The 22,602-nt window shown below is 33.6% G+C and overlaps 2 protein-coding genes, 2 non-coding genes and 1 pseudogene across 4 annotated transcripts; all 5 read left to right on the top strand.

Moving 5' to 3' along the window:
• Nucleotides 1-699: 699 nt before the first annotated feature.
• Nucleotides 700-8,869, top strand: LOC112525124 (sorting and assembly machinery component 50 homolog B-like). The gene is made up of 4 exons (XM_025135090.1): nt 700-1,296; nt 5,333-5,818; nt 6,834-7,346; nt 8,569-8,869. Exons 1-4 carry the CDS (start codon nt 784-786, stop codon nt 8,650-8,652), a joined length of 1,596 nt encoding a protein of 531 aa, XP_024990858.1. The 5' UTR covers nt 700-783; the 3' UTR covers nt 8,653-8,869.
• A 4,864-nt stretch (nt 8,870-13,733) lies between these two features.
• Nucleotides 13,734-14,463, top strand: LOC112525125 (LOB domain-containing protein 21). The gene has a single exon (XM_025135091.1). The coding sequence runs from the start codon at nt 13,734-13,736 to the stop codon at nt 14,220-14,222; it is 489 nt and encodes a 162-aa protein (XP_024990859.1). The 3' UTR covers nt 14,223-14,463.
• Nucleotides 14,464-20,457: 5,994 nt separating this feature from the next.
• On the top strand, nt 20,458-20,608 carry LOC112526223. Its single transcript, XR_003070550.1, has one exon. It is a non-coding gene; the product is annotated as a U4 spliceosomal RNA (small nuclear RNA).
• Nucleotides 20,609-21,326: 718 nt separating this feature from the next.
• On the top strand, nt 21,327-21,457 carry LOC112526226 (annotated as a pseudogene).
• A 989-nt stretch (nt 21,458-22,446) lies between these two features.
• Nucleotides 22,447-22,591, top strand: LOC112526220. The gene has a single exon (XR_003070548.1). It is a non-coding gene; the product is annotated as a U4 spliceosomal RNA (small nuclear RNA).
• Nucleotides 22,592-22,602: the final 11 nt, after the last annotated feature.

Below are 22,602 nucleotides of genomic sequence, written 5' to 3'. Positions count from 1 at the left end.
AATTATTTATTAATATAATAATATTAAAAAATTATAGATCACAATTTATTACGTTAACATTTTAGAGAGAACTTTAAAAGATATTATTTTTTTAAACAACATAAAATAAAAAGTGTTACTTTTTTACAAACAAAATATATCTCGAAAATAATGTATCATATTTATTTGAGAAATACTTTATTCTAGAATATTTAATTTGAATGCAACTTAATAAAAAAATAAAAAAATAAAAAAAATTAAATATTTTTTTAAATCATAGCAATGAAAAATGAAAATCACTAATAATAATTTGAAATAAGTTTTTATTTTATTTTAGTTAAGTCATCAAAATGATGTGTCATCCACATCACCTCATTAAAGTCACAGAAACAAAAAAAAGTCAAGGGGTTAACCGGTTTAAAAGGTAACAAGTTACTCATTGCTACAATGGGTAGATTTTTTAAAGTACGATGTCTTAATAAAAAATAATTTAAAAGTACATTATTGTAATAAAAAACAAAAATAAAATAATATAATAAAAAATTATAAAAATAGATTGTAATTTTATACATTTAAAATAGGCCGTGCAAAGATAGCAGGAGAATTAGGTCAAGCCCAAACAAAAATATTGTAAGGCAGCCCAGCCGAGCCGAGCAGATACCCAACCCAAGGAGAACACGCACACGGCACATCAATTGATCACTGTGGCTTGGCTTCAGTCTGTCTAATTCTAACCCCTCTCTTTCATCGCTCTCAACTTGGACTGCATCAAACCAATAACACCACACAACAGCTAAATCGAACATGGTGAAAGAAGATAATCCAATTTCACAAGTAGACGAAGACGAAGACGAGAAGGAATCATCAAATGGAGGCGAGGAGGAGGAAGAAGATGATTTTGATGAAGATGAAGATGAAGATGAAGATGAGGAAGAAGAAGAACAACAACTACCAGTAACGTCAGAATCGAGAATGCGAGCCGAAAGGGCAAGAATGGAAGGAATTTTTCACCGGATTTCGTCGGAGAGAGTTCCGCTCAGAGTCCATGATGTGTTGATCAAAGGAAACAACAAGACTAAAGAATCGTTGATCGAAGCTGAAGTTGAAGCCCTAAAAAACGCCACTTCAGTCCAAGAGCTGCTTCAAGCGGCGACCATAGCCAATGCGAGGCTTCAAAAACTCGATATTTTCGATTCCGTAAATATCACGCTTGATTCGGGCCCACCTGAACTGCCGGGGACTTCTAATGTGATTGTTCAAGTTGTTGAGTCGAAAAACCCTCTCACTGGTGATATCGGCATTTTTACCAAACCGGAGGTAGTTCCCGTTTATTTTCTTACTTCGTTACATTACGACTGTGAGGTGATTGGGACGACATATTGATCGTATGGTTGTTAATTAATAAATTCTGATTGCTATCTAGGTTTCTATCATTATTCTGATTGATCATCTATTTGAATGCAATGAGGTTAGACAAGAAATTAATAACAACGGTAGGCGTAACAAAGCACTCGTTTGGTTGTTTTAGAGTTTGTAATTTTATGATTTCTAGGTATGCAGTAACAGGTTTGCATTTGGAGTTATTTATCACTTGTTAAGATTGTTTTGTTTTGTATCTGGGTCTTTAATAATGAGTCACTTCAGGAGGAAGTAATCATTTATGGGACTGAGTGTTTTTGCAGTGATATGAATATTTATGCTTCTAGTTTAGTGAATGCAATGAAGTTTGCATGTTGTTATAAATGCATAGGGCTAAGTTTCATACAATGATATGAAACTTTGTGGATTTGACAAGATGAGGCAAAACCAGATTGGCCATCTACCGAGAATAATATGATTGACTGCATGGTTCGAAGTGTATCAGGTGGAATTGAGTTAAAGATTTTAAGGTGTTGGGTATGAGGATGATTGTCTATGCTGATTGTGGAATCAAGTTCCAAGGGCTCTTTAATGTATTATGTCTTTCGTTTAGTTGGAAAAAGTTTATTCCTCACCTTATCCCGCTTATGATCTGTTAGTCCATGTATAGGCAATGAGAACATGACCTTGAAATTTTTTATCACGTGAACATAGAGCGGATCAATTTATAGAAGAGAAAGACTATGATCTGCTATATAAGTTTCAGTACGCTTGCCAATATATTCATTTTGTAATTATATAAAAAACTTGATGCTTAGAACAATCTTTCCTCAAAGCAAAACCAGTTGATTTAAGAATGGCTTCCATGAAATTTGAATAGAAAGATCTTTCTTGTATCAAATTTGAATAGAAGGATCTTTGTGTTCATGCAGCTCAATTGGATTGTTTCTTGATGGGAAGGATATGTGTTTCCATGAGGTCCATAATTCAGCATTTTGGAACATCACTGTCATTTAATATTGTTTTTTATATACTTGTATTATTATCTTTACACCTTGTTTAAGATGATAAGATTATCAATTATGCTTTGAGTTTGTATAACTTTCTGTATTTCATGATATACACATGTCTTTACGATGAAAAAGAAAAAACAGAGCCGATGAGGACGACTTCCTTGTGGTGCTATTTTTATGTGATTGTGTGATAAAACACATGTTCATTCTGCTTTATTTCATCATATGGCATTGTCTTTGCCTTTAGCTTCTTGTCCATGAATTTGGAACTAAGTAGTGTCGTAGAAGTCACAACTTAGGGCCCCAACTACGCATTAAGCGCCCCCAGGGCTTCAATAGCAACTAATTGCTGAATTAGTTGTTTCAAATATTGAATACGAATCAACCAAACTGTCTAATAGTTTTTTTTGAAGTATATAATATTTATATAAGGCAAATGCAACAAATAAACTCACACACCCTCCTCACCTTTGGTGAGGTTTGAACCCTTGACCTCCTAGGAGGCCAAGGACTACGATACCGCAAGGCCAAAGGCCCTTTGGTCAAACTGCTAATATTATTGGTATGTTTAGAAACTAATACAACCAATTTGAAAAGATTTTGGCACCGGAGACTATTTTACTAACGAACTGATGGTCAAAATTATTTTGTACAGTATATTTTACTCTATCAAAGCAGCATAAATTAGAACCAACTCCGATCTCATGTAGCCCAAGCTGCCTGACTACTTTGAACGTAGCCTGAAACAATGAGGCGTACCTATACTTCTAAATGCAAATAAGGTGGCTTATCATTATTCCTAATCCCACAGAAAGAAAAAAATCTGGGGTTTCAAAGTTGAACGTCATGGTTTTATTCTAAAGTGACTTATTTTTGGAGTGGGGAGAATCTTTTTAATCCATCAATACATATTGAATGAAAATTTCAACTTTCATATGTTTATGTAATCTAAAAAGGTTTATCTTTTATGTATTAAAGTGCACCGCTTAAACGTATACATGTAGCCTCTGTTTAGCTGATTAAATGCTAGAAGGCTAGGCTGTTGCAATGAAGGCCAATGAGACCATTGTTAACGATGCCTCCCATCTTATCTATTAGAAGAGAGTAAAAGTAACAAATATCTGAATGAGAGAGTTATTGGACCACCTTTCTAGCATGCCTATCATGTTCATCCTAAGAAAACCTTCCCTATTTGGAAAACCTTGATTTTACATGACTTGAGATTGGGCATTTGACATAGAATCTGGCCAAAATTTCTTCATCTCTGACATTATATTTATGCTCAAACTCAATTCCCGCATTTATTTATGTGTCTGAGCAGAACCTTTAGATGCCCAGATCTGTCGTTCTTGTTGGATATTAAGTCCATAATGCTTGGATGTTCTAAAATCAGGAAATCCCTAACTCAATACTTCATAAATTTGATGCAAGTTTATATGACATAATTGGTGTGATTAGGTATTGAATTGTGTCGTTAGTCATTACTTACTAGATGACTGTTGCTGGGGCTGTAGACTTCTTCCATTTCGAGGTTAGACCCACTGCGAGTGGAATGCTTAATATATATGGGGGACCATGATAACAAAAACAGAGTTCAACAAAGTAAATGAGTGTACAAAGTCTTTTATGATTGTCCCTTGTTCAAGGAGCATATCAGGTGCAGTTTATCTATATTATTTTGGTTAGACTTGAGTAGATGGTATGACAACAATATGGAGAGGAACAACAATCAACAAAAGTTCATGAGGAAGATCCTGCATCCACCACTCCTGTTAGTACCCAACATGTTATTGTTGCTTGCTACACATGCCTCTTGAGGAATTAGTTCAAATAGAAGGTCAAACATGTATATTGAATGATAGTGACAATGCAAAAATTTATGTCCATTTCTCACCTCTGTTGTGATACCTAAGAACGATCCATTTGTACACCTTCTACCACCAATATCTCTCAAATCAAAAGCTTCTTCAGCAAATGACATGCTACCTACTATACTTAACCTTCGACCTAGCTTCCACCTTTGTCCAATTGGAAACGTTACCACTCAATTGGGTTTGGATGGTAAATAAGGCAATATCTTCAACAATTTTATGCACCATGATATGTCATCTTGTATGTAATTTTGATACACTTGTCACCATTACATAACCAGTAATGCTCACGACCATTCATTATTACCAAAATTATTTGATAAATTCCAGGTTTTAAATGATATTCACAAGCCGTTCTTTCATTATTCTATATGCCACAATCTTCCACATTGTTGTGGGTCTTAATTGGTGTCATATCAGCTTCTTATGCCAATAAACTTTTTCTATACGGGGTATAGGTCAACATGTTTTTTCTATTCATATATGCAGAATGAGATTAATGGTGTCCTACAGAGATCTTCTTATGGGAGGGGTTCCAGAGGCTCTCTTCAACTTCTCCTTCTAACAAGTGTCCTAAATAAAGATTCTGGAAATAAAAACATACAAAGATCTTCCCATTAGAAGGGTTTCCAGCTTCAGTAGGGAAAGAGAAAAGGTGAATGGGTTGTGTTTCTGACATGAACTTCTTCCGCAATTCCTATGTGAGACAGATGTGGGAGAACAAAGAGTTCTCTAGTAACAACAAACCCTCTTTTTGTTTTAGCGAGAGATAGTGTCATATTTTCTGGATTGACATGTTACACTATATTTCATACAAAATATTATAACTTTTAGTTGCATTTCGAATGAATGTTGAATAACCATGTTGACCGATTACCTTTATGGCATCAATCAAGCTACTGTTTTATCTTTTGCTGTCAAAGCAAACATTAAGTACAATTATCTTATTTACTTAATATGCATCCTATAGTTCATTGCCGTCAAAGCCTTTAGCCTAAAAATTTATGTTTCAGTGATACATTTTACATGACGTGCTTTTTGATATTTTCCTTCTTGAGGTACAAGATGCATTTCACTTCTCATATAGTATACTTTTAATTGCTTCTGTAGGCTAAATCTTGGTCACTTGAGGGATCACTCAAGCTTAAAAACTTATTTGGGTATGGAGATCTCTGGGATGGTTCTTTGTCTTATGGCTGGGACCAAACATCCGAAGTTAGTGCTGGTGTGTCTTTGCCAAGATTCATGAGATTGCTTACTCCTGTTATGGCTCGTGTCTCCCTGCTTTCTCAAGATTGGCTGAAGTTCTCCTCTTACAAGGAGCAAGCATTGGGCCTATCTCTTGGCCTACTATCAACTAAAAATCATGACCTAGCATATAATATCTCTTGGCGCACCTTGACCGACCCATCACAAATGGCTTCTAAGTCGATAAGGAGGCAGCTTGGGCATGGCTTACTATCACATCTGAAGTACACATTTAAGATTGATAGGAGGAACTCATCTCTCAGACCAACGAGAGGGTTTGCTTTTGTTTCTACTTCTCAACTAGGTGGCATTTTTCCTGATTATCGAAGCTTGCGTTTTATCCGCCAGGTATGTGATCCGTTCCAAATTTTCAATTTTTTTTGTACTCACAAAACATGTTTTTTCCTCTTCATTTTCTTATTGCTGATTTATATCCAATTTGTAGCATTTTGTTATGCTTGTCTTTTGTTATTTACCTGAATTGGTAAATTGTTGTCTTTAGTGTTTATGCATTAGCATTTCAGTGAATTATGGCATTGTAATATATACTAGATTATGTGCCACTTTTACTCAAATGTTTTACAACGTGCAAAAAACAGAAGAATCGCCCTCATGCACTTGAATGCATGTTGAGAGCATCTAAAACATAGAACACCCTGAGAACTGATATTTCTTTTGGAGATATCATGCACCGGTAGACAAGACATGCTCATCCTGAAAGCAAGAGCTAGAATAAGTTGCTTGTTTAGTTATTTTGGAGCACACATTGGGTGAATTCTATTTCCGAGTGCTCGTGTAATTAATCATGCAACTTTGTTAAAATTTCTAATAAAAATAACTATTTCGCCAAAAAAAACTGATTTCTTTTAATACAATTAACCAGAAGTGTGTGTTTCTCTTAATCTGTAATTCTGTATCTTGCATGCATAATGACGATTCACTGGAAATCATTTGGGAAAGAGATGCATACGGAGCACACTATAAGTTAAAAAGATTCTTGTTTTGCTTGTTGCATGACCACTCCTTAACATAAGGATAAGTAAGTTTGCATTCCAGTGATAAAGTGAAAAACTGTGCTTTTTTCTGCAGATATCTCCAGGTGAGGATATGCATATAATATACTATGTATTAGAGTGAATCAGGATTCCGGCCCCATTCCATGAATGCTAAAAAGGTTAAAGAAATTAAAACTATAAAACACAGACTGTAATAGGTCGGATTTGAGAGGTTAAAGAAATTTAAAACTTATGATTTCAGTTTGACCACATTACTCTGATATTATGAAATTCGTGCATCTTGTTGAACAAAGTCAACGCTCGTTGCTGTAATAAACACATATTCTCAATCTCATTATTCTTGACAGGAGGTTGATCTTCGTTATGCTTTGCCCTTGGGTTTTGCCGGTGCTGCACTGAACTTTGGAGTTGCTGGTGGTGTTCTTTTTCCATGGGGGAATGGATTCTTGAATACACCTGCATCTTTACCTGATCGATTCTTCTTGGGTGGGAACTCTTCTCCTGTTTGCACATTAGGCGGACCCACATCGTTATTGGGTTTCAAGACTAGGGGACTGGGCCCAAGTGAGCCAAAACGACAAGTCAAAACAAACTCTGAAGATACGAATTCCGATACTTCTGAAAGAGATTTTCTTGGTGGAGACCTTGCTGTTACAGCCTTTGCAGACCTTTCTTTTGATCTCCCATTGAAGGTGTTGAGAGATTCTAATATTCATGCACACGCGTTTGCTTGTGCTGGGAGTCTAACCAAATTAACAGAGAACGCATTTCAAGATTTTTCTTTCCAGAAGTACCGTGATTCATTCCGTAGCTCGGCAGGCTTTGGGCTTATTGTACCAACAAAGTTGTTTCGCATGGAGGTTAGTTTTTTCTCCTGAATTATTCAATCAGATAATGTTACATGCATTTGGAGAACGTTTAGGAAATAAGCCAGTCAGACTGTAGTCGAATAGTGAATATGTGGAGAATTTCTTAAAAGGTAATGAGTGCAATTTGATCCGAAATTTCAAGGATAAGTAAGATAAGTAGTAAGCACACTAACTATCTAATAGTCCATGCAAGAACTTAAGGATGCTAGTGATTACTTGCAGTTACATGAGCACATTGCTTGGGAACTTTTGTACACTTAACTTCTTTACTGAAAGCTCTATTTGTAGGCTGTAGCTCACTCTCTTTCGAGTGTACCAATAGTCTTTTCACAGAGGTATGCATATTATCATTTGTTGCGTGAAGAAAATGATCAAGTATTAAATACACACTGTGCCGTATCATCTGCCTGTGGTACAACAAACCAATCTAGTTTTTTCAAATTATACCCAGACACAAACACACCAAGAGGATTATTAAGAGGGAGCAACCAGTTGGAGCCTACAAGAATTGATTCTCTAAAGAAAGACTAGAATATCCTAGGAGCCTTAGCTCCCAGAATAGTCTAGTTTTCTTCATAGCTCGTTAGACGCCTCTTGATACATGTAATAGTCTTTAAAGAAGGTCCTTTGGTCTAGATTGTTCCTTCCACTCAATTGTAGCATCTGGAAATAGGAGTTCATAAAGAATAATAAATAATCCTCTTTTTTCTTGGTTGTTATCTAGTGTTTTCCTTAAGATTGGCTTAGCCCAACTAGGATAAAGCGCAATGAGGTGGCATAATGATTAATTAGTGAAAATGGTAATATTAGGTATCGTTTCAGCTCTATAGCAAAGAGTTGCTTGTATACTTTTTCCATCCAATGTTACCTTGTTTTGAAAGACCCAAATTAAAACTAAACCATTATTATCTTGGTTATAAATAAATTTATGGTAATCAGGATTTCTTCAGTTTGTTGTTATTAGTAAGCATGTTGGATAACTGATAAGCAGTCAAACACAGTTTATTTAAACTAGACCATAAGCAAGTGAAGGATAATAAAATCTAGGAGCTGGTTACTAATTGCTGCTCACCCACTCGGTAAGAGATGAGGTTGTTTACCATACAAATGATGCTGTTAACGCATACCGAATTTGTGCGACTAAAATGGGCCCATTAGATAGATGATACGTTTTATGCATGAAGAGTGTTTTGAGGTTCGATTTGGTTTGTAGGTGAACTACTGCTACATAGTGAGACAACATGAAGAGGATCGAGCAAAGACTGGTGTGCAGTTTAGCTTTTCTTCACCTTTATAGTCTGAGTCAAAAGTGTGTAATTTTAGACAGTTTCATTAATAATAATGTCTTCACTCGAGTTATATCATAACATCATGCTGCTTTGCTTTGCTTCGCCTCGAGTGAAGTGAGGATATAGGCACCTTTTTTTAACTGCTACTGTTTGATGTCAAACAGTAGTAGTAGAGCTGAGCAATTAATCAATGTAAACAATGTGTTGTCTGTTTCCCCTCTCTCACAATATGTTTGGTGTTTTTGCTTTGTAAACTTTGGTGTAATGTTTTACAACATTACACAATCCGTGGGTTTAGTTATGATTTTAGGGAATAGAATTAGACATGGATCATGTAATGAGTTAGAGATAGTGGGGTGGGGGGCGGTGATGATAAGAGGAGAAAGGGAAGGGGGATGATAAGGTGATCCAAAGGGGGCCACAACAATCTAGTTGAGTTGATGTTAGAATCTTAATGGGTGGCCCGTGGTGATTAAATAGGAGCCAAATATGGGGGGCGTTTACAACCCAAGTGGGGGAGGGAGATGTAGCCCATTATCTTTCTTTCTTTCTTTTCCATCATCCTACCCCCACTTCAATTCCCTTTGAAATGACCATTTTTCTATATTTTCCTTTTTTCTAAGAAAATAGAACTACAAAACAAAAATGATGTGTTTATAAGGTCGGTTGTGGTAATTAGGTTTATGATTAAGCATATGAAAGAAAGTAGTCACTCAATCAATCAATTGTATCTATATGTCAATTTCATCTCCCATGTTACTTACTTTACATTCATTACACTTACAGTGGTTAACCACTTCATTGTTTTGTATCCAATAAATGTTAACCGGATAAAAGTCGTCATTGTCACTTACGGGATAAAATTATCAATTCTTGTAATTGTTTTTACTGGATAAGATTTCCGTTTCTTACCATAAAGGCCTAGCTCGCTGATTCCAAATTTTGACAAAATTTTGTAAATATTACTTGTTAAAACATAAAAAAAAATATACATGTAATTATGAATTTTTGTTACAAGTAATGATTAAACATGGTTTAAAATATCTCAATGATGTTTAAATTTTTATAAAGCTAAAGTTTTTTGTGATGGAAATTCCGTAAAACAACAAAAAAAAAGATTGAACCCCACCCACCTGAAGCTCCCTTTTGATTTGACATATAAGGACTGAAAAAGCAAAAAGAGAATTTAGAAGGACCTGATCCACCCATTGTGTAAAAGGCCAGGGACCATCTTGTAATCCAACATTAACACACTATTTAGGGGCTGTTTGACAATTATTGAATGATTAAGTGGTCAGAATGATTAAGAGGCTCTTATGATATAGTGCAAAATGAAATATAATTGTTTGGTAATTGTGTACAATGAAATTAGGGTTCTTAATGGTTAATGGGGATCCAGGATACAAAATCATTCAGAGGGTTTTAGAATCATTAAGAGAAATTTTTTTTTTGTCAAACAAGATTCATCTCTTAACGGTTCAGATGTTGCCTCTTAATGAAACTATTAAGAGGTAAACAAACAACCCCTTACTAATTACTATTCTATTGATACAATTCGCCATCTATCCATTCCAAATCTCGCACAATTCAACTCCTACCAAAATTAATTCTAAAAAACAAAACAAATCAAATCATTTTTTTTTTTATTTTCTGAACTGTTTTTTTAATTTATGAGAAGTGTATTTTATTAGTTTTTTTTAATTGATTTAAAAAGATATAATAAAAATTAATGCTGAAAATGGTACATGAAACCCACACACAAAAAAAGAGGTTTTAAAGATAATTTCATTGTGGGGTTTTTAAAAAAATTTATAAATTAAATTATATTAATACTTATGTTATTTGTATCATTTATAACTATTATATGATATATATATATATATATCACACTTTTTAGAGGTAATGCGTCTAGTCATGTCCTATTCAGTCTTCATCCTACCGAACATCAGACCAGTCCTATACAGTTTTATCATATCTAATCCAATCGAATTATGTATGCATGTTGATCCCTACCATAATCACTCCGTTTGAAAATAGCTTAAAAATAATAATGAAGTTGTAGTGAAAATTTTATAGGATCATATTTGAAGGGATAAAGATTATTGACAACATTGAGTTAGGGACCGTTTACCAAACACTTACTCGGTAAGCGCTTACTTGTAAAATTTAGCACTATCATTTACTTACCGGGTAAGATTTTAGTCCACCAAAACGATATCGTATGCAACAATTTACCCGGTAAGTGCTTACCGTGGTAAGAGTCGTCGTCCCCACTTACCGGGTAAGACTCTTGGTCCTTGTCTCGTTCTTACCGGATAAGATTCTTGATTCTTATTATATTCATCCAGGTAAGATAATGTAACTTAATAAACACTTACTTAGATAAGACTTTGATAAACATCCCCAGTCAAATTCTTAAGTTTCATAAGATCTTGAGTCATAATTAATTATGGTATATTTTGATGATTAAATATAGTATTTACTTTTAGGAAGATGATAGTGGTGGTTTTGTTTGGGCCAAGAAAGTGTATTAAATATATAGCCATAGGTGTCTTTCAAACCAATGCTTGTGTAGGCATCATAGGTTTACTTCTTGTGGATGTTTTGTGCTCTTTGGTTGTGAAATCTCCTTTAACCGATTCCAATTCCAATTCCAATTCCAATCTCAATTTTGAATTACAATTCCAATTCCGATTCCGATGTGAATATGAATCTACTTTTCTATTTACTTGATATTTTGATGATGAACAAGTATGTATGATGATGTGCCGTCTAATCTTATGAGGCCACAATTGTCTCCTCCACTCCTTTGTGGAGATGAACCATCATGTCTCCCCCCCTTAACCCCTCTTTTTTCTGTTTTTCTTTTTTATATTTTTATTACCAACATATTTTTTTAATTCTTTTAATAAATCCATCAAACCAAAAATATATAAAAACCCATCAAATTCGTTTCTTTAATTATCTTATATGGTTAAGTCTGATCAAAGCCAGACTTTTTGATTTTATGCACAAATTTTACGGATAAAATAGGGTTAACATATGATTTTATCTAAGATTTCTTCAAAATGGAAAATTAAAATTCAAAACCTCAAAATTTTATATTCAACTCCAACATTGATATGCTACAAAACAGAGAAGTTGTCGAGTTTTTCTTTTCTTGAAAGACAGTAAATAGATCAAAAGAACAGATCAAACAAGAAGGTTCAAGGGCAGAAGATTTTGCAAGAAACAGAAACAAACAAGCCCATAAAAACCATAGAAAAGCACGGCTTAAACAACCAAAAAAAACCCGAAGCAAAGAAAGAAGCAACATCAAGAGGAGCCACCCTTGCAATCTCAACTCCGAAGACAAACAAACCAATCTCAAGCCCAAAGAAGAACAACACCACCCCAACACAGACGCTAACAAAAGGAACACAAATGCTCTATACTGACATTGAAGAATACAACATTGATTATTAATAAAATATTTTATTCATTTAATAAAATATTATCTCTCTCATGGTAATCATCTTCTAAAAGTTATCCAAATTTAGAGAATTTCACACAATTTCTCTCCTATTTTCTCACGTTCTTAAAATCTTAAAAATCTCTATTTTTTTATTTTACAAAATCATTTTGAAAATACCCTTATATTATTAAATATTAAAAATGCTTCTTGAAAAGAACAAAAAATGTGTGGATAAAAAACTGTGTGATGGAATATTTTGCATTTATTATTATGAAAGGAGAAAAATATCATTTATTTCATAAATTATTATATATTTTTTTATTAATCTGGATATCCAATTCGCTATGCAAGACGACTAATCTCAGGACGACCACTTGCTTTGCAGATAGCAGGGAGTCATTGCATTTGAACCTCCGTGGCCACAATGGGATTTTTATTCCTCATTGAATTTGAACCTGAAACCTCCTGATACTTTTGACATTTTGAGTCAAGTTTAAGAATTATTATATTTATTATTAAAACAAGAGAAAAAGTAATGTTATAAAAGAAATTCTATTTTGCTTCTCTTCAACAACATATTTGTAGAAGCATCATCATACTTACATTGAACAAATTGTACTTCTCCATTTGAATATAAACAAATTTTTGTGATTTGAAATATAATTCAATAAAATAAATCTTTTTTTTATTAATTAAATACCAAAAATATCCTTGAATCATCACAAAACAACGAAGATTTGGAAACTAAAATCAACATCATAATTATGGCTCAAGATGTATAAGTTCCAAGTTTTTTCGGGCAAACTCCTTTTTTAATAAACAAAAAAATACTGAGGTTTTTCAAGTGTGGTTGTCTAAACAGACTTTGGGGTTGAGAGTAGGGGTGAGCATAGGCGGGTAACCGCCCTATTTGATAGGAACCGGCGGTTCTTGAGATATTGGAGCCGGAACCGGGTTAGAGCGGTTCTTGAATTTTTTGAACCGGAACCGCCGGGAACCGGTTCCGAAAAATTAAGAACCGGAACAGGAACCATTTTCAATCGGTTCCGTATTTTAGGAACCGGAACCACTCATATCGGTTCCGGTTCCGCAAGTGGGTACCCGGTTCCGCTGTTCACCCCTAGTTGAGAGATAGCTCCATTAGGCCTTTCCAGAGTGGGCGTTTTAAAAAAGAGTTGGCCTAGTTTGTCTTTGAGATCTTACTATAGCGCCCTGCCTAATTTCAGGCTTGATGTTTTTCAGTTTATTTTTAATTGTGAGTTCAATTTGTTCGTACATCAGTTAATGTCATGGGACCATGAAGATAACAACAGTCAAGAAAAATCCTAATAAAATCTATAAAAGAGAAGCCCAAAGATTATTTATCGGTTGAATTGACATTCAAACTTTGATGATTATTAACAAGTAAAAAAGTAAATTTGGAACATGATCATTTATACACTTTCACTGTCATGATATTTATTTTAAAATATTAATAAAATAATGAATGACTGAGGGTTTAAAACAATAATCCACTTAACAAACATATATATATATATATATATATATATATATAATATATATATGGTTGGGGCCTTTCAAATGCTATATATATACATTTTGCAAAGAAAAGGGGAAGGTAAATAAAGACAATCCATGAGAAGCCAAGAGGCACGTTCCAGCTCTTCTTGTGCTGCTTGCAAGTTCATGAAAAGAAGGTGCACCCCTCACTGCCTCTTTGCACCTTATTTCCGAGCCGATGAACCCAACAAGTTCGCCAAGGTTCACAAGGTCTTCGGTGCCAGCAATGTCACCAAGATTCTGAACGAGGTGCCCGAGCCACAACGGCAAGATGCTGTCAACTCCCTGGTCTTTGAGGCCGAAGAGCGCCTCAAAGACCCTGTATATGGCTGCATTGGAGCCATAGCCTCTTTGCAGGACAAGATGTTCCAGCTTCAGCATGATTTGGCGGTTGCCAAAGCCCGTCTGGCTCGATGCTCCTCCAGAGCATCTTATGCTTCTTGTTCCACTACGTCACCGTTGATGATGTTGGATGGTGAGTTTGGGTTGACGTCGTTCGATGACTTCATGGTCGTGGATCAGGGCGGATTGACGACCGACTTTCGTCAACACCCCTTTCCGTGACACTTGACGGTTTGACCCTGCACAGGAAAACGAGAGTTGTAGCGTCGTTATTTAGGGATTCACGACATGATCTCCTACAATTCCATTTGACGGGTTTCTAAAGTTAAAGATCGTCGGGTTGGGTTGGGTTGGGTTCGTGGAGTGGGCATAAAAAAGTTAGAATTCTATGGAAAAAGAAGCAATTAAAATGGGTGGTGTTGTAATTATTGATGTTGAAAGAATGCCAAAGAGATGCTTATTCGTGTCCCCTCTTTCATGTGCTTTGCTAATGCAATTGTGCATAAAGCAATCAATATTGGTTGGATATTTATATCTATAATTCATTCATTATTTATTTATAAAAAAATACGTAGTTTTTGACAAAAAATAAAATGAATTAACCATAAGGGTGGTGTTTGATTGGTTTAAGTTTGGCTGTAAAGATTAAAAATACTAGGATGTCTCAGGTTCAAATCTAAAGAGAAATAAAAATCCCCTTGTGACAAATGCAGTGACTCCGGATTATCTACAAAACAGGTGGTCGCACTATGATTAGTCAGCTCGCATAACGGGTTGGATATCCAAATTATTAAAAAAAAAAAAGTGAATCTATCAAATGGTTAACCTTACATTTTAACCTTTAAAATTAACATTTTACCATGATGGAAGTAATTATGAACAAATTAAAGTATTCTTCTTTTCTACTTTTATTATGATGATTATATATTATTTTTAAACATATATTGATATGAAAATGAAAACGGAAATGTAAACCAAAATATCATCATTTGAACAGAAAAAAAAAAATAACCATGATTTGTAGAAGATTTCATCTGGAGGCTGGGGTTTTGGGTGAAAAAGTGAAAAAATAAAATTTTTAAATGATGATAAAATTTAAATCCAAATAAATGAACGAATGAGACTTTTGTTCATGTTTCATTCATTTAACTAAACGAACAAAAAAAGGTTTGTTCGTGTTCGCTCATTTATTAACTAACATCCATCATTAAAATAGAGGAAGAGGAAGAGGAAGAAGAAGAGTGAGATTTGATTGTTTGTAACTCCCCATTAATTGTTTGGGGATTACAAATGAATTCAATTTACTAGAATACCCTTGATAAGTGTATTTTTTCTTTCCAAAATGTCCATTTCATCATTGTTCACTAGGCCTCATTAAAATTCAAACTTTAAAGTTCAATTTTTTTTATTGATTAATCTTAACCGTTGATTATATATTTGGATGACCAAAATCAGTTAACAAGGTTAACACAAAAATGATGGTTATCATTTGATCTTGGCCCTATATATATATAGTTTTCTATCTGAAACATGTTACATGAGTTTCACCTTTTCATACAGGTGGGGAGTAGACTCGACAAAAGTTGCTGACAAACTACACCAATGCCTTCAAATGAAAATAGAAACATACCAATTAGATTTGTGTATTAAAAACATATGAGATCAATCATAGAACATATATGAAATACCTTTGTACGACAAGCAGTTTCTCTTCTCTACACTCCAGCCGAGTTTGTGGCTCAAAACGCTTTAACAAATTGTTGGTTAGTCTGTGGATAACTCTGTCCAATCTGCAAGATATAATCGGAAATTAGAATCAAGTTTCACAAATATGGATTGGGCATAACTTTTAAACATATAAAGCATCTATGCTCAATAAATGGTCTCTCACCCAATCAAACGAACCCCAAACAAAAAACCTTGACGTCGGGAAGTGCAAGCTAATGCCAGTAGAAATGAACATTATGTACAGCAAACATCTTGGCCATGGGAACATATGACTGGAGCGGCCGATCTTTGGAAAGATCAATTCCGAGATGAGTTTGGGATTGATATCTTCTACGTCAAGCTTATAATGCTGTAATTAAGAGATTTCATGAATAAATGCATAAAACAATAGTACATAAGTATTAATAATTGTTTTAAGATTTTAGCAAATATGCTTTATAAGGTAGTATAGATAAGCGAGACAGTGACAAAAAATGATTATTGATGCATTTGACCCAATTCCACCGCTCATTTGCAATAAAGAGAAGAAAAGCGAGTCAACTCATTAATAAAATCACTTTTTAGAAAAAATAATTAGTAAATCAAGATTCAACGACAAGAATTATATAATCAATTTTTAAGATAATCGAAATCCCTTCTAAATCGTAGGTTTATTGGTACTTATTTTTAATAAATTATAATAGTTAAAACATTATTAGATCAAGATTTGTACTTTATTTTTTTGATTAACCTGGATATCCAACTCGCTATGCGAGCCGACTAATCCCAGGACGACTACCTGCTTTGCAGATAGCCCGGAGTCACCGTATTTGAACCTTCGTGGCCACAAGAGAATTTTTATTCTTCTTTGGATCTGAACCTGGGACATTCTGGTACTTTTGACCTTTGGAGTCAAACTAAAACCAATCAGGAATTTGTACTTTATTATGAAGTTACATTCAAAGCCTAAAGTAGTTATTTATTGAAAAGAATTTATTGTTTATTCCAAAATGTAAAATTGAAGGTATAAAACCGTTACATATTTATGTCATTAATATACAGCTAAAATCAATCATAGCTTAAAGACACTATGGTTTTCAATCAACTCAATTCCAACAATTTTGTCATTTGTGAACATCAAACGGTGATCAATTTAGTAATAACCGTTGCCTTAACACATAATGAATATAAGGTTTTGTATTCGGTTTTTATTAGTTTTATCGTCTTTAATAAGGATTACATAACTATTTCAACAAAATGTTTTATTTAATTTAAACATAGTAGAAGAGTACTCGCACAATGCAGCGAGATACATCTCGCTTTTATTGTTTCGTTTTATTATTTGTCTTTGTATAATACAATTTTATGTGGTTTTGAGAAAATGATAATGTTTTCATTTTTAAAACAAATATAAATTTTAAGATATTATAATTAAAAAAATTTAAAAATATATTTGTATTATTATCAAATTAACTATTTAAAAGTTCTCGTTTTTGTGTAATTTTTTGATTTAGTTTTTCTATTATAATTTAATTTCGGTTTTATAACGAAGTAATTTATTTTTGGTTAAATAATATAATTTTTTATAAAGATACTAATTAAATATTTTATTAAAAATCAATAATTATCCTAATTATATTTTAGATTGTTTATATTTAAAATGGGATGTTTATCTTGTATGTGATTATGTTATTTGTAGTTAGTTACATGAATTCAAAAATAGAGGTTTAATAAGTTGTACTTATGTACAATTTACTTGTAATCTTCAATTTTAAGTAATATAAATCAATAAACAGTACTTCGTGCATAAAAAATGATTTTTAAGAGTTTTTATCAAATGTATTATAATATAGTATAGATTATATGATAAATACAAATTTTATCAAATATAAACAACACACCTTATAATCCCTCATTTGATGTTGATCTCTAGTGATGTAAGTGATTCGAGCTTTTAACAAGATCATTCAGCTCGAACTTAGTAATTCTCGAGTCCAAGTTAATCTCGAAATGGAATGTTTAACTTAACAAGTCGAGCTTCGTAATACCTATGTTCGACTTAACTTGTTCGAAAAATCAGTTGATCTTTTTCAAGCTGACTTGATTGAGGCGAGTTGTGCCTTTTAAGCATACATTTTTTTCTCAAGCCAAACATGTTTATATGTTCATAAATAATACAATAAAATCTAAAAATTATTGAACTTGAACCGATAATGAGTGAAGTCAATCACGAGTTTGAATCCATAAAAAACGAGCATCGACCTCGATAATTCAAAAAATATTCAAACTCAAGCCTTATATTTTATCGATTTGAACCCATAAATAAGCTATGAGCTCGATAATTCAAAAAAGTTCAATTTCAAACCCTACTCTAGAAAAGGTTATTCGAGCTTGATATTATTTTTGAAACCGAACTCGAATAACCTGCGACTCGACTCGTTTACACTCTAGAATACGACTTTTGTTTTACTTTTGCTTTTGTTGCGAAATTTTACTTTTCCCATAAAATAAAACCTTATTTTGGGAGATACATCTGAGTTGACTTTCGAATTCGATTTGCATTGAAGAATACTAAAAGGGTACTCGTGCGATGCAACAAAATGTATCTCAGTTTCAATTTTTCGTTTTTTTGTGTAATTTCTTTAATTCAATTTTTTATAATTTAATTTAGGTTTAATAACGAAGTAATTTATTTTTGATTTAATAATATAATGTTTTATAAAGATAATAATTACGTATTCTGTTAGAACTTAATGATTATCTTAATTTTATTTTAGATATTTTATATTTAAAAATGAGATGTTTATTATGTATTTGATTATGTTTATCTGTAGTTAGTTACACGAATTTAAACACGGAGCTTTAATAAGTTGTACTTATGCACAATTTACTTGTAATATTGAATTTTAAGTAATATGCATCAATAAACAGTACTTTGTGCATAAAAATTGGTTTTTAAGAATTTTTGTCAAATGCTTTATAATATAACTAGAAGGTACTCGCTCAATGCAGCGAGATACATCTTAATTTTAATATTTCGCTTTATATTTTGGGTCTATCAATGTTATAATACGATTTTATGTGGTTTTTAAAAAAATAAAGTGTTTTTATTTTTGAATGAAATATAAATTTGAAGATATTATAAAATTTTGATAAAAATAAGCGTTATTAGTATTAAATTAACTATTTAAAAGTTCTCTTTTTTGTGTAATTTTTTAATTCAACTTTTTATTATAATTTAATTGAATTTTAAAAACAAACTAATTTATTTTTGGTTTAATAAAATAATTTATTTAAGATAATAATTAAGTATTCTCAATTATTATTTTAATTATATTTTAAATTTTTTATAATTAAAATGGTGTTTATCATGTATTTGATTATGTTTATCCGCAGTTATACGAATTCGAATATGAAGCTTTAATAAGTTGTACCTACGCATAATCAACTTGTAATCTTGAATTTTAATTAATATGCATCAACAAACAGTACTTTATACATAAAAAATTATTTTTAAGAGTTTTTTTCAAATGATTTATAATATAGTATAGATATAGATATAGATTGAGGAGGAGGTGAATAACTGAAAGCGAACCATTTGTTAATAGTCCAAAATAATAGCACTATATTTTTAATCTAAATTTATTTGATGAAATTATTATTCACAAAATTCTTTATATAATTCATGAGGAGGGCAGAATTGAAAAACTAGTCCCACATCGGTGGGCAATGGAAGGCGGTGGAAAGAAAGCTTAATATAAAAGGGTGGGGGTGGAAGGCATCTTTGCGCAGATAATGAAATGGTAACCGAGTCGCGTCCATTGCTGGTTGAAAACTATTTCCGAACCTCCTCTTCGGCTTGGCCTTTGCTTAAGCCGTCCCGAATTTCTGCAAGGTTTCCGTTAAAAAAGTAACAGGATTGTTGTGTCACTTTGCTTCTAATCTCTGCTGAGAGTAGCCATTTGTTCTTCTTGATCAACCTGCATTTTAGCATGTATTTCTACGTTTCATGAGAAAACAAATGGCATCATAAACAGAGCGTGTGTCGGTTTTGAGGCATAAATTTGCACTTGACACGTGAAAATAGATACGATGAAAGAGAGATGACAGCAAGCTGGGGTGCATAAAAACCTGCTCCTAATTTATTAACAGATTCCTTCTATCTAAAAAAAAGATTAGACAGTTTTGTACCTACAATAGTTGATGAAAAACCTACCAAACAGCCGCTAAATAGTCCTTTGAGGTACAAATGCATAGACATCTATTGCCAGTTTAATTAATCATTCAACAAAGTAGAAAAAAACACGAGCATTTAGTAACTACTAAAGGGAGTTCCATCAACGAGCTTCTGTTGTTGTACATCGTCTTTACTCAAACGAGCAAGCAATCAGTAGCCTAAGAATCATGATCGAATGCAACCATAGGAATACTCCATTCATAGGTCCATTTCACAGTACCTCTTCCCAAGAAAAGGGTTACTTCAAGATAAATTGACGTCCTGAGTTCTCATCCCATTTATAAATCATTTACTCATTCATCCAATGATCAATTCTGGGTTGCCCTAAAACTGCAACGTTCCCTTCAAGATATCTGTGACGTTTTTTTGGTTTACACGTTCTTCCGCTTTTGTAGGGGCGTTTTAAACATCTTAGTAAGAAGACTCTCGTCAAAGTCCCACATCAGCAGGCAATGGGAGGCAAAAGAAAGAGAGGTTAGAATAAAATGGTGCGGTGGGCACAGCTTAAAAATCATCTTTGCGCTTGGGGCAATGACGTAGCTAATGAGGTTCTAACCGAGGCACGTCAATTGCTGGTTGAAAACTATTTCCAAACCCCCTCCTCGGCCTGGGTTCTGCCTTGGCCGTCGAGAATTTCTGGAAGGGTTCCCTTTTAGGAGAAACCCTACAATTTTTTAGTTACTAAACTTTTTTACTGATAAATACAAGGTAACCATGCTTCATTCTCCAGAAACCTTCATCCCTTTGGGGTTAGCAGAAAAAATCTAGCAATCAACTAAACTCCTAAATAACAGCTAAAACAACTTTTGATACGGGCCTTGATATCTACTGGCAATTTAGTCGAACATCAGCATAACAAACAAAGAAACAAACAGAAGGCTTATGCAAGAGCACCGACATTTAGTAACCATTAAAGGGGGTTTCACCTGGAGTGCAATGGACTCACTGCATATACATAATGAGTGATACGGCTTCTTCCCATGATATATTTCGTTCACACATCAATCTTTACTTAAATTACCAAGGATGCTCAGAATCATGATTGAAGGCAACAAATACTCCTTTCATGGAAGAAAAAGGGGGCCTATTTCACAATACCTCTCTTCCTAAAAGGATTATTTCAAAATATTTCTTGAAGACAAATTGATGTTCCTGAGTTTTTCATTCCTTTTGTTAGTAAGATCTCAATTCAAATTTGCATATTTGCCTACTAACAATAACTTCAAGATATCCATGACAATAATTTAGGTCCACAAGTTCTTTTGCTTTTTAGGGGTATCTTCAACATTTAAAATGTGTGAATAACCCACATCGGCGGGCAATAGGAGGCAAAAGAAAGAGAGGTTAAAATAAAATGGTGAGGGCGGGCAATGTTGAAAAACATCTTTGCGCTTGGGGCAATGACGCAGTTCGAGGCGCGTCAATTGCTGGTTGAAAACTATTTCCAAACCCCCTCCTCGGCTTGGGTTCTGCCTAAGCTGTCGAGAATTTCTGAAAGGGTTCCCTTATGGGATAAGCCCTACACTTGTCTAGTTGATAAACTTTTACTAATTGGTTTTGGTAACAATTTTATCACCAAACTCTATGCTTGAAGAGAGAAAAAAGAAGTAATCACAAAAAAAAACGTGTTTTCACTTATCAGGCATAAATTTGCAATTGATTTAAGAAAATAGATGACAACAACTGGAAAGAGAGGTGAAATAGTTACAGAATGATCCTAAAAAACAATAGATACAGAGATCATCAACTATTTAACTAATAGCCCTATGAGGTACAATCCAACTGTTTTAGGTTCTTATACCTAAGGGCTCTAGATATCTATTGTTCACAGCATATATAACGACTTGAACAAATTCTAGCAATTAGCTAAACGCCTAAGTAACAACTAAAAGTACTCTTCAGAAAGGCATAGATATCTAGAGAGTAGAGACCCCTTCTTTTACAAACCCAATATTTGTACAAACTTACAAACCAATTTTCATGTGTTGGTTGACTTGTTTCATATATGAAACAACACGTGTGAAAAGGTAGTGTTTATACGGTGTTGTTTTATATGTGAAATGTTCAGAACTGTTTTTTCTCTCACATATGAAACAACACTGTATAATCACTACATTTTCACACGTGTTTCATATCTCAACAAAACAATCAAAGAAACAATCAAAAGGGAGCAAAAACGGTTACATTAGTAACTATTAGAGGGAGTTTAACTTCAAGTGCAAGGAACTCGATGCAAATGCAACAATTTCTATTTTGGAATGTCCCAAAAATTGCAACTTTTCCTTAGCTAGTAAGATTCAATTCAAATTTGCATATTTGGCTACTAACAACCACTTCAAGATATCCGTGACATCAATTTTGGTCTACAAGTTCTTTTGCTTTTAAATAAACATTTACTTAAAAACTCTCACTAAAATGTACCAAGTCCCACATCGATGGGCAACTGAAGGTAGTAGAAAGAGAGGTTAGAATAAAACAGTGAGATGAGCAACATTGAAAAGCATCTTTGTGCTTGGGGCAATGACGCAGCTAATGAGGTAATAACCGAGGCGCGTCAATTGCTGGTTGAAAACTATTTCCAAACCCCCTCCTCAGCTTGGGTTCTGCCTAAGCTGTCGAGAATTTCTGGAAGGGTTCCCTTATGGGATAAGCCCTACA

This window comes from Cynara cardunculus, assembly GCF_001531365.2.
Source record: "Cynara cardunculus var. scolymus isolate 2C chromosome LG 13, CcrdV1, whole genome shotgun sequence".
NCBI lineage: Eukaryota > Viridiplantae > Streptophyta > Magnoliopsida > Asterales > Asteraceae > Cynara > Cynara cardunculus.
The sequence above is the reverse complement of the archived record's forward strand: the minus strand, read 5'-3'. Positions and strand labels throughout refer to the sequence as shown.

Excerpts from the sequence above, each read along its gene's own strand:
- LOC112525124 (XM_025135090.1), top strand. The coding sequence starts at position 784 with ATGGTGAAAGAAGATAATCCAATTTCACAAGTAGACGAAGACGAAGAC. Across the intron at positions 1,297-5,332 it reads GCATTTTTACCAAACCGGAG|GCTAAATCTTGGTCACTTGA; the intron begins GTAGTTCCCGTT and ends TTGCTTCTGTAG. Across the intron at positions 7,347-8,568 it reads CAAAGTTGTTTCGCATGGAG|GTGAACTACTGCTACATAGT; the intron begins GTTAGTTTTTTC and ends TTTGGTTTGTAG.
- LOC112525125 (XM_025135091.1), top strand. The coding sequence starts at position 13,734 with ATGAGAAGCCAAGAGGCACGTTCCAGCTCTTCTTGTGCTGCTTGCAAG.